Source organism: Lissotriton helveticus, chromosome 9 (genome assembly GCF_964261635.1).
Source record: "Lissotriton helveticus chromosome 9, aLisHel1.1, whole genome shotgun sequence".
NCBI classification, from domain to species: domain Eukaryota; kingdom Metazoa; phylum Chordata; class Amphibia; order Caudata; family Salamandridae; genus Lissotriton; species Lissotriton helveticus.
The window spans coordinates 254417276-254430361 of record NC_136070.1 but is presented as its reverse complement, the minus strand read 5'-3'; the positions used below and the strand labels follow the sequence as shown (position 1 = coordinate 254430361).

The 13086-nt window shown below is 41.2% G+C and overlaps 1 protein-coding gene across 1 annotated transcript in view; it reads right to left on the bottom strand.

Annotated features, from left to right (window-relative positions):
• ISCA2 (iron-sulfur cluster assembly 2) overlaps window positions 1–12811 on the bottom strand; it is a 36753-nt gene extending 23942 nt beyond the window's left edge. The window contains exon 1 of the mRNA XM_078659888.1: window positions 12690–12811. Within this exon, the coding sequence (XP_078516014.1) occupies window positions 12690–12778 (89 nt within the window). The 5' untranslated portion in view covers window positions 12779–12811. The remainder of the gene's footprint in view (window positions 1–12689) is intronic.
• Window positions 12812–13086: the final 275 nt, after the last annotated feature.

Here is a 13086-nt window from a genome sequence, read left to right as displayed (position 1 = left end):
ACTCCCGCATGGTGGCACTTTAAAACAAGCATTTGCAATGCAATAGGTCTCGCATTTATGAGAGTTTGAGCTATTGGCAATACAATAGCTTAAACTCTTGCAAACGCGAGACCTATTGCATTACAAGTATTTTTTTTATTTACTAGCGCCCATGCAGTGCTTTTACTTTTATGGAGGCCGCGCCATTTTCATTAGACAAATCGTGTATAAAGAAAGGGGCGTGGCCGACATTAAAGTGAAACAGCAGCATGCGGCGCTTTGACAAAAAAAAGCATCTGTTTGTCAAGTTGCCGTGCTTTCACTTTAATAACGGCCATGCACCCTTCTTTAGACCCATCTTGTCTAAGGAAAGGGGTGTGGCCTCCATGAATGTGAAAGTGCCGCATGGGCGATAGTAAACAAAAAAATAAGTGCAACTGCTATACTTAAAGCGGACCGCCATCAGTAAAATAAATAAAGAATCGCGTCCGCTATAGTTAAAGCGGACCGCCATTAATAAGTTGGGCAGCGTTCTATGACCTAGTGGGTCGTATAGGGGCAAATCATTAAGCAAACTAGTGCTCACAGCCAAGATAAAGCAAACCATGTAACAAGACAAGTAAAAGGTCCAGTAGTTATGGGAGGTAACAAATGCAGAAAAGGGGGTACCAAGGAGGGACTGACAAGCCTAATAACGACTCGGAAGCCAGAGTTTACGAAGGACAATGACACAAGCCAATTTAAAATATGGGCAGAGCGTGGGCAGGGCTTCAAAGCCACTCTCCACTACTGCATGCCTCGCAGCAGCACATGTGCTGCCACGGCTCAACCTAAAGAAATATTTTTTTAAAGTAAGCACGGCCGCTATACGTAAAGCGGACCGCAATTAGTACGTTACATAAAGAACGGAAGAAAGAAATGCAGCCGCTATAGTTAAAGCGGACTGCCATTAATAAATCGGGCGGAGTGCTGCGACCTAGTGGGTGGTATGGAGCAAATCCTTAAACAAAATAGTGCTCACAGCCAAAATAAAGCAGACCGTGTAACAAGACAAGTAAAAGGTCCAGTTGTTATGGGAGGAAACAAATGCAGACAAGGCGGTACCAAGAAAGGACTAACAAGCCTAATAACCACTAGGAAGCCAGCATTTACCAATGACACAAGCCAATTAAAAATATGGGTGGAGATTGGGCGGGGCTTCATAGCCATACGCCACTACTGCATACCTCGCAGCAGCGCTTGCGTTGCCCAGGCACGACCTAAAAAAGAAAAGGTGAGTATTCATTTACCTCGTAGGGGTCCCTATCTGCTCAGTGCAGTCTTCGATATTAATTTGTATCTGTTAACTCTGTGAGATCCTAAGAGACTTTTGTGTGGGATATGGGGTTACCCTAAGACACCAAAGTAAAGATATTCACCAGGAGGACACTGAAAACAGTTCAGAAAGGCCTTCACGTAAGCTAGCTGCTGCGTCTAACCCTACCTAAGTATGGTTAATACCCAATAACCCTGGCTTGTGAATCTAGATAATTAGTGCCATAATAAATCAAACGAGAATTAAACAGAACAAATTACTGACAGTGAGATGAAGTAAGAAATTGGGAGGGAGGTACCTCTAAAACAATGCAACATAAGCCAGCAATAATTTATGTTTGATTTTAAAATCATCAGTTTTTCACATTGTGTTAAGAAAAGTTACTATGGCATTAACGAGTTATGCAATAACTGGCAGCCCATATGATGACATACGTTCAAGATATGAAAATATCAGTTTAATATCTTGAACAACATGAATTTAAAATGCAAAATTGTGGTTTCTCGATTAGGAAAAGGTCCTTTGATGCTTAAGCACAACGCTGAGATAAAATCCACTGTGCATGCAAGCGGATGTCAAAGCTCGGCTAGACAAGCAGTCCGTATATAGCTTCTAGCCATCTGGCTGTATGGACAGCCACATCAACAGGATGGTCGACAGAAGCTCTGCAATCATGAAGCTAGGATTTTTAGGTCGAGCCTAGAGCAGTGCAGCTGCTTGCTCGACTTTTAGTAAGGGGGTTTTCAAAGTGCTACCTGCTGGCCTCAAGCTTATGTGCATGTGCGCGTGCACGTGCGCACCCGCCATGTGGGTTTCTGTCAAGACTCATTAAGCCTTACAGCGTGTGAATCCCCACCCCTACCCCCTCCCTTCTCCCACTCCCTCCTCGTCAGCTTCTCTCATTGTTGGATCCATTTCACAGGGAAACTACTAAATATAAGAAGGAAAGAGAGGTGGGCTGCTCGCGCGCACCAATCAGACATGCACTCGCAGAAACCCACTTTCATCTGCAAGTATGTCTGCAACCTACATTTAAAATCATTTATTTTTACTTGCCTCAGCTATCAGGGTAGGTCGTATTAATGGGTTTCTTCATTGTGCGAACACCTATATCCGGTTCATGTTTATTTTAAAATGGCATGTACCAAAACATTATGCTCTTCCCAGCGCAACCTCCTTTCATTGTAAATAAGAACCAACCCATTGTAAGGTGGGGGACACTTTTTGACATTTACCAAAACAATTTGTATTCCCTGCCCAGCCTTCTTTCTTTGTAAATTAAATCACCCCATTGTAAGGTGGGGGCCACTTTTTTCAGTAACTCCTATGTTAACGTTGGTAACCATGCGATGCTCTGCCTATTAGCCAGGATCGTGAAAAGCATGCTCCTTACTAGCTGGCAGGTCATACTGGTCTGAAACACAGCTGACAAACGTGTTTTCGAGCAGTCACAGAAAGCAAACGAAACAGTGCATTGGCAAATGCCTACAAGACATTGGTTAACCTCTTCTAATTCAACAGGCTTCTTCCCCATTACTGATTTAATCTAACCCTGTACCCCTCTGTGCCCATTGGCCCTTGGATCACAACTTGCTGCTTCGGACTCAACCATCCATGAGCATTATTTCCAACTGCCTGGAATTTTGTCGTCTGATTTGAAGAGAACCTGAAGCTCTCCATCATATCTCCTCCAATGCTTCCTCGACCTACTTCCAAGTTCTGCATTACCCATCTTTATCGAGTGAGAAAACTCTTTAGCGCTATGGTAATAAAAAACGAAGTTGCTTGTGTGTTTAGTTGCCAATAGATTTTTGTTACCCGCAACTTCAGCTTTTCATGGTACAGACATTAGGTTGAGTGCCTCCTCAAAATCCAGTTAATATTCTTTCCTGCTTTTGAAATCTACTTGTCTGGCTCCTTAACAGCTACTTTTTATCTGCACAGGGGATCATATGTCACAACCAATGCGCCTGCGCACTCTGAGTCCTCACGCAGGCTTGGGTTTAGGCTCAGAATGGCTGCTCCAACAGCAGTTCCTCAACCCCCTGTGCCCCCTGTCTCTAACGTCTTGTGGGATATGGCTAAAGTCTAGCTGTCATGATGCATACATGGCAGTAGACAACACTGGTTACGCTCTTCTAACTACAAAATATAGACAACATTGAGGGTAAGGCGATCTCCCATGGTGATAATATTGTGTGTGGTCTTTGTAAATCTTAGGAGACAAAAGGGGATTTTTGACGTGAATGAGACCCCAGTTTTATCGCGTCTACTACAAATGTGTTTATATTCACACAATGGCAGGTGTCTGTTGCCAATGTAATCCTATTTGAGGTGGGACGGAGGTTATGATTGAAAACATAAAGCAGTAATCATTTATTAAAGCTTTGTTTCATGTGCTAGATGTAATTTCACAATAGAAATATGAAGCCGCTCGAATTAAAAGAAGTAAATGCATACCAGGAATCTAAAACTCTAGCTTTTCTGGCATGTTGGTATTTCTGAGGGGCAGTGGAGTGAATGGTTACAAGAACTCAGTGACTAACCCTTAAATTGGTCCGTGCTCCAGGAGGCATTGCTTAGTAGAACGATCAATGACAACCGCAGATGGCCCATTAGCTTCCATGGCCTCTTTAACACTTGCATATCACTTACTCTACATTCACAAAGCCAACAATATCTAGTGTGCTATATGAAGTGCTATATTCTAGACAAGAATGCCACATACTTACACATATTCTTCACTGCTACTTGCTTGGCATAGCCAAAAGGTCTCGCTTTTGGGACCTTATAAGTATTTAGTTATGCAGTACAATATCCTTGGTGCAACAACATCAACTGTTGCATGGCTAAACACTTATAAGGTCCCAAAGGCGAAATCTATTGGATATGCCAATGCTTGTTGTTCTATCTCTTAGCCTCTAAATATGTCAGTGTGCTTTACAAGTTTAATCAATAGAACATTCTTTATTTACTTTGATACAAGGATGCAACATAGCTGTTTCCTCTCTCGTAGCTTAGTATTGGTTTAATTTAGATTTCAGATAAAGTCACAATAATAACGGATCCTTGTGCTGAGAAAATGAACCACTGAGGTATACATGCTCTAATACTGCCTATATGTTTCTGATAGAGATTTCCAGCTGTAGATTCCTCGCCTTTTTAATCCTCCCCAGGTGTCAGACTGGATCCAGAAACCTTTCAGCAGTACCTCTGCATGCCGGAAGGTGGCACCATGCAGCTCCGCACAGAGGCAATTCGGGGGCGTGCTGACGTCAGTTCCTTTCTACCAGATGGGGATCCAGAGCTCCCTTAATGTCTCTCAGAGATATTTTTACATCAAAATTTCTCCAGTGGGCAAGAGGTCCCCCCAAAGACCCACAACTAAATTGCAAATTGATAAACTATCTAAAACAATACGAATTGACATTGAGAACAACAGTCAAGTAGGAATCTGCTTTATCTCCAAGAACAGAAAATGGCAAACTCACATGCTTTTGCTGAAGTGATAAAATAAAATGTGTTCCCCATAGTGATGGACAAAAACAAACTACTTCAGATCACATGAACACTTAGCAGTTATATGAGCAAAGTCAGAGACCACCAAGTTCCCTCTGCATAAGGAACTTAATGTACAATCTATTTTGTTTAATTTTTATAATGGGGCCGCAGGACAGTTTAATAGCACAAAACACTTTACACTTGCTTTGCACACAGAATCGACCTTAGGCGCAATATAAAACATTTTTTGAAAAAGGACAAGATAGAAGGTTCTTCAAATTGCGCACAAATGTCTAATATTTAAGTTAAATCAATTCTCAATATTGCTACAAGGGACAATAGTGACGTCTATCCAGCGTCAAAAACAATGTAGTAAACTACATATGAGACATTTATAAGCAATATATCCCGAGCAGTTGCAATCCGCGTTAGGAAAAGCAATAAAGAAGAAAAAGTCTTTCAGTATCAATCTTCTTCTTTTAATGTTCTTAAAATGATATTTCTTCAGATCTTTAGCCTTTAGCCAACACGTGTTTCGTCTACAGCAGTCTATGCTGATAGACTTCGTCAGGGCTAAAACATACAATAAAATGTAATTACTAATCCATGTATAATTCATATCACACACTTAAAACCAAGTAATTAACATTTACAAATCACCTCAACTTTTCTCTCACGTTGAGTGTTTACAAAAAATGGCAAGAGTCAATTTCAAGTATAATACCACTATCTACATTTGTGTATACCACCAAAACCGTGCAACCAGAAGTGAAAACAAAAGTTCACCTGAAGTGTAAAGAAAGAATAAAAAACCATAAAGAGAAGTGCAAAGTAAGATCCAAAAGACCCTCTTTCTACTTATAACGTGAAAGTGTACTATTGTAGAGTACTCATTATAAAAGAACACCCGTGAAACAACGTTCAAAGCAGATCGCAGTAGAACCAGACTAGTTAAAGGAATTTTAATGTCAAAATTCTAGGCCTCAATAGGCGTAGTTTGCGGTGAAACATGGGATGATTAATCTGACTGCTCACCTGTCTGATTGTTAGAACTAGATCTGTATTTCTGATTGGATTTATCCCATAGACAAATTCAATGTCACTCGCTGTAGCAGAAAAATAAAAATTACCAATAGCACTATGTTGTAATATAGGGTATCTACTAGTCTAAACGAAAAAAAAGCCAAAGTATAAAATACTCACTAAAATCTTAAAAGGACTATCCAGTCCAATGAAGTAGCAGAATGAAATTAATATTCTTGAATCGCAAACCCACGTCTGGGTTGGTCAAATCCCACAACTAAATAGAGGGAAACATAATAATGCAAGCCTTAATTTAGCCTATTCAGGAAATCTCATATTTTATTTATATCGAGATTTATACTGAGTTCAAATCATGTGAGTCCGTCATAGACTAACCACATCATTGGTAAAATCGTAATTCATAGCAGTTAATTAGAATTTAAAATATAAAAACCTCATGTTTGTAGGGTAACTAGAAATTAGGTAGCACGTGTAGTACTAAACTCTCGCATATTTACTTGTATAACGCCAAACATTCATCATAGCGCTAGGGATATTGCCCAAACTAATGGTGCAAAAACTGGACGTAAATACAGCACACTCCTCGTGGTCTTACCTGTGTGCAGTTGAATCTGTATCTCACGAGTATTCAGGGCGCGGCGTTTAGCACCAGCGCCATCTTTGAATATCCATTTATGCATGGTCTCAAAGATAGAAAAATAGAAAAAGGACCAAACGTTGATCAGTTGTATTCCTGATCCAAGATGGCGTTTATTTACCGCGCTATCTTGTATTTACGAATTTAACGGGAAACTTTTAATTTTTATATCACTAAATAGTGTTTGTAAACCAATTCACTTTATTTGTTAAAATTGTGGGTATACTAAAAGAATTTTTTTCTTTCATTATTGTAACGGAGTTTCGTGAAATGAACTGGACAATTACTGAAATTCGAAAAGGTAAAAAGAGAGAAAACAGAATAAGAATGAAATTACTAAAGGTTACCAATTTCCCAGATATTAGCTTCGTGTGTCACAAAATGATTAGTCAAGTTCATCGATACCTTTCCATGGGACCCGATAAAGATCCTAACCTAGTCTCATTAAAACATGCATAGGAAGCAAAAACACACTCAAATTGCCAGGCCTATATCGGCATTTGCAATTATAATACTATAACAATGCACATTCATTGTAACAAACAATTGTGTTATACATACAGTTGTCAACAATAGCGATGTATCATATATATGGGGCAATGTTTATAAAAACATCTATATGGGTATATAGTTACAAGATATGATTAGCCTGGGTGAGTCATGCCTTTCACTAGTTTTACAAAGAACAAAGAACCTATTTAGCCCAAGAAATATTGAAGCTCACTATCAAAGTTCAAACCTCTATCCACGGCACGAAGATTTAAAATCCAGTGTGCTTCCTTCTGTCGTAGCCTGAGTTCTCTGTTACCTCCTCTTACATCCAACTGGACATTCTCCAAGCCATGGAAAGTAAATGTGGGGTGTGTTCCTTGTGCCTCACATTCAGCGGCATGTGCCGCAATAGGGTATCTAGTGTCAAGAGTTTTCAGAGCCCTGAAATGCTCAGTTACCCTATCTCTGAGCCTCCTGATCGTGCTTCCCACATAGATTAATTTGCACTTGCATATAAGTGCATATACTACATAAGTAGTGTTGCAGTCAATGTGTGTGGTGATATTATAATTGGGTGAACCATTATAACTAAAACAGCGTAGGCCATGTGCCATTCTACAACACATACTACAATTCCCACATCTGAAAGAGCCAATGCTTTTTATGCTCAGCCAATTCGGGGCTCGCTGCTGTTGTTTAGGGTAGCTTGGACTAATGATATTTCTTATTGATCTTCCTTTGCGATATGTCACTGAAGGGTGCTTCATAATATGTGGACGAAGTCCAGGGTCAGATGTCAGGAGGAACCAATATTTATTGAGTATCTTGTTTATTTTAGGTGACAGGGTATTGTAATTGGTAATTAAGCGTACAGTGGACACATCCTTATTCTTATTGCTAGTTTTAGATTTTAGGGTCATATCCCGTGGCAATTTAGTAACCTTTTGTTTGGCCCGTGTGACAATCTTACTGTCATACCCTCGGGATAAAAAACGTTGTTCCATCTCTTCCAAACATTGATGAAAGTCTATATTTCTGGAGCAATTTCTACGTGCTCGATAAAGTTCCCCAAAAGGTATTGAATTCACCTGGGATCTAGGGTGGGCACTATTACTATGAAGTATTGAGTTGCAAGCTGTGGACTTTCTATGTAGTCTGCTGCACACCCTATTCTCCACAATAAAAAATTCCACATCAAGGAATATCATCCTCTCCTTATTGTAATTCATGGTGAATTTCATATTTGCTTCATTGTTGTTCATGTAATCAAAAAAACGTAGTAATTCTGTCTCTCCACCTGTCCAAATTAGAAAACAATCGTCTATGTATCGTCCATAGTAGCAGATAAAATCATGCCAAGGGCAGCCCCCAGGGCCCCAGATATGTACCGCCTCCAACCATCCCATAAAGTTTAATAGCACAAAACACTTTACACTTGCTTTGCACACAGAATCGACCTTAGGCGCAATATAAAACATGTTAAAACCCTAAGCCGATGTTCAAGGTACCAGGCGCTCTTGCACATAGTACATTACTTAACCATACTTGTGAAGATACATTTTAGAAGTGTCATTAAGCATCACTTGTTTTTATGTGGCTGTGTTTATTTTACTGTGTTTTCACAATGCTAATATTGTTAATGTTTTAATTAACTAAACAATAAACTTTACTTACTTTCAAAGTTTTAACTGGGGTGTTCAATAACACTCCAGCTTAAAAGTGACTAAGTCCAAAGGCAGTAAAGACTTGTACAACTTTGAAATTCCAATGCATGTTTCTTTATGCTTTTAATCTCTAAAGAGGATAAGGAAGAGTAAGACTGAGTCGTTGTCTGGAGATGAGCCCATTGAAATCAACTATATGAACAACTTTTTTGAGGGCAAACCTGCCTGGCAAATTTTCAGAACAGATCAAAGTGAATTAAAAAAAAATACAATAAATAAAAAATGGGAAATGTAATTTTCCGAATAATGTGCATTGAAACAGAAGACACGTTAAAACTGAGAGAACTGAAAATGTATTCTTTACCTTTAAAACTGGGAGTCTCTGGTCTAACTTTGGAGTACTAGCATGCATGGGTGAACTAGGGTTTCAGTAAAAGTCATAGTAGGGAAGTCTAGGCAGAAGTTGTGTTTGTTTGGAAGGTGAAGAGGAGTCCAAGGAGGGTGTCTGACAGAGACCTCAAGCCTCGCTCACTGCAGGTGAGAATCATACTTTGGAGGTCACATTGAGCTTTCCATCACACTAAACACACCGCCACAATTTCTAAGCATGGATGAGAACTGCATCTCCAAATGTTACTCTATTAATTTTTTTTCATTATTAATTTATATTTCTGTATTTATTTTTGACCAAGTAACAACGTTGCAGGCATTTACCTGCAAAAGGGCGACATTTTTGTGGGTTTATAGCAACATCAGCTCTCAATTAATGGCACTGAAAGCCCATCTATTAAAAACATTTGTGTACAGGAACCAATTTGGCAATTCAAGTCCACCCGACATACATAAGAAACGTGTCTTTCTGAGGTGCCCAGGGATGACCTAACTAGCAATAAACACAAAGGCGGCAATTGGGTTGTATAAACAGTGAGATGCTGTGGTCCCTAGCCCCCGGGAGGTCGAGCCCATTGCAGGTGCAGCCATCTCACTCTCTCCACAGGTTTGAACGATGGATAGCAGTCATGTAAATCGGAAGTTCTGGGTGCGGACATTCATGTCTGACTAAATATGGGGTTAGAATACCTCCAACCCATGTCACCTTATTCCGTAAATTGTGCTCTGGGATCATCCCTGTCCCCATGAACAGTGAGATCATTTATCTGTTGGATTAAGGTGGTCTAATGTCATTTTTAGCTTTATGTTTTGTGACCTACACATCAGATTATTTCAATTGGGCCCCTTCCACCACTCAACTGGACCTGCGTTATGACATCGGTTTCGGCTTTGGTCCACTTCTGCAGATCACGTAGCCAACATCAATGTCACGTGACATACAGGCTTTCCATTTTATAGCTATACATCGTTTAAACAGTGTAAGAGTTAAATCTATGAACCTGCACAGAAATTTGCCACCTTCAGGCCTAGCATTAAGCTCAGCAGGCATAATTCTGGTGTAAGGGGTGTACTAGGGTCTATCAGCTCTGAAACACCCTCCACCACTTCCCCCTAGCCCGATGGGTCACCGAGCATTCCCACACCATGTATAGAATCCTGCCTCAGATTGTCAGCATCTGGGGCATTCTAACGATTTAACCACGAACAAACTGTGTATGTGTTTCGAGTTAAGTCTGGTGTAGGTCGTTAAACTGCGTGTATTGAAAAATCGGGTTCCTGGAGACACTTTTTACTTGTTGTGTGATACTCTTCCATTGTTTATTGGAAATCTCTTTCCCAAGGTGGGTTGCCCATTGGTCCTGGATACCTAGGTCAGCTGTGCATTGGTGTGTGTTGAACTGTTACTCTACTCATAGCTCAAATATGTACACAGCCACCACTAACAGCTAGATGGCAGCAAGAGACCTTCCCTGCACAGAGTAAGGTAACCTATAAACCCCACTACAAGGGATGATATATTTTGCATATTTAATCATGATACTCAAATTTAACATCCTTTCAGTGTGAAATGGTCTTATTTTATTCATTGTATATTTTTAGGTCTCGCCTAGGCAGCGCTCGCGCTGTCTCTGTGAGACATGCTGTATTCAGGATATGGGCTTTAAATGCTCCGCCATTTTGAAGGACTTGCCCTGTTACATGTGTTGTCACTCAGAGCTTCTGAGCGCTATTTCTTTTTTTAAGCTTGAGCACTGGAGACCAGTGCTAGTGGTTTACAGAGCTCTGTTGTAAACAGGACTATAAATCTTGAGCTTATCTTGACACATTTGGTGTGCTTTCAAAGACGAGGTCTGTTCTGGCTGCAGCTGCCTCCTGCTTTTGAAAGGCACAGCCTGGCTTCACAGTCCCTGCCTTCTTATGGCTGCTGCCTCCATCTCAGAGCTCAGCAAAACCAAAGGGGATGATGGACAGAGTGTTGAACAATGCAAACACTCACCCCCAGTCAACTGATCTGGGTTTAATCCATCATCATTCTTTAGCTCACTCTGCCACTCCAGTTCAGATATGGCCATATGCAAATCAGTCGGCAATAGGCAGCAGAAATGCAGAAGCTCTAAGAAGGGGTGAGAAACAACAAAGCCTCATTAAAAATGCACTTGGTCTTTTAAAGACATATGAAGTACTGTGCGCACGCCCCTAAGCTGTCTCATCCCGGGCTGTAACACGACGGAGGAGGGGGGTGGGGTGTCTGAAGCCCTTTGATCCCAATGGGCTTGCTCCCCTGATGCGAATCGAACACTGCAGGCGCACTCCAGCGCAGAAATACACAGGCTGCCTGTTGCAGCACATCAACACACACCATCTGTTGCATGTACCCGTAATTCAGGGCCTGGGCCCTACTGCTTCATGGAGTACCGGTACGGTTCTTGAACAAAAATAAGTTCTGGTACTCAAGGGGGAAACATCTGAGAAGTGCTGGTACTCAGTAACGGTGAGTACCGGCCTATTTAAAGCACTGGCTATACCAGTGCAGTGCTCAGGAAGGTGAACTACTCACAAAAAAAGAAATCAAGAAAAAGAAAAGCTTGCTATACAATGACACAAACTACATGTACAATGGGAAACAGTTGACTCAATGTTTATGTCCATTCGTCACTGCTTTAAAATCAAGCATTAACATATGTAGGCTTTGACGTTTTGACCCTTTTAAGGATGATTTATGGTTGGATCTTCCTCAGGACAGGTAGATGGGATACACCCTAATTCACTTATTAAATTATACTATTATGTCATCAAAGAGAAGACGGAAAAATATCCTCTACAGTAGTTGACCGAGGACTGTAGTCCAACTTGTGGGTAGTATCTGGTTCGTCAAGATTCACAATACTCTTGTGCCCAACTGAAATTAAAGGCAGAAGCAACGACAGATGCAAACATCTGGTCTCTCTGAGAAATGAGACAACCTGCTGCACTGGAGCACCATGCAAACCAATCATCAGCAGGCTGTCCAGGTGCCTAACATGCAATCAGTACGGTCTACACCTCGGTGGTCCGCAGCCTGTCAGTCACTGGAGAAGCACTTCTGGTTGGCACAGGTAAGTCCAGCGCCGCACTGAACTCATCTTGAGCTCAACGGGGGCGGTGTCAGAGCGTCGATTGTTCGGGTCAAAAACATGGCTAAAGTCAACAAAATATTCTGTAATTATTTTGTTTGTCTTTCACCTTCCGGTAACTGTATATAAAATAACGTACACGCCTTAAATGAAAGATAAATCCAAGTTAAAATAACCGGTGACAAACCCATCTTCGACCTCGTTCCTCTCTCTATATGGTTACAGGGTGACGCACACTATCCTTAAAATGTAAGACAGTGGACTTTATCTCAAATATTACGTACAGTGTGTCTCATTAGTCAGTAAACGGCACTTATCAATGCACTGAAACCGTATAAAAGTAGCAGTTACGCAATCGGAAAACTTGGCAACTATGTGGAGCAGTCAGGATTGGAAGATTGTTATGCCCTTGCCAAGAACTGAAGTTGTGAACAGACAGAAGTAACGGAACAAGGCTACTAGACAGAACCGTGACAGAAGCCATTCTATTTTTTTTTTAATTCGAAGCCTCCCTTCCTACTTCAACCAGTCTCCTGCCTCTCCCCCGTTACCTTTGAGGCCAATGTAGACGTCGCATTAGGACGCTCCGTAGAATTAGAGCCACCGCCATCTTCTCCACAGCCCGCCCCTTGCACTCCATTGGTCACCCTGTGACTTTGCCCACGCCAACTGGCCAATATGGCTGTCAGTAGTTCCACTGAATAGCCCATACTAACCGTTCAACTTCTTGCTTTCCCTGCGGAGAAGCCGCCGTCTTCAAAGGAAGAATCCTAAGGTGGCCGCCTTTCGTAAGGTAACCACCTGTTCACTGCTTACACAAGTCGTCCGTGAATTAATCCTAATGTCTCTCTTTGAACTACTATGTAATATATAAGGACTTCCGGTTCGTATAACAACTATTCTTGCGCATGAACCTATTCTGTGAGTCGTCTAAAAGTGGGAGGTGTA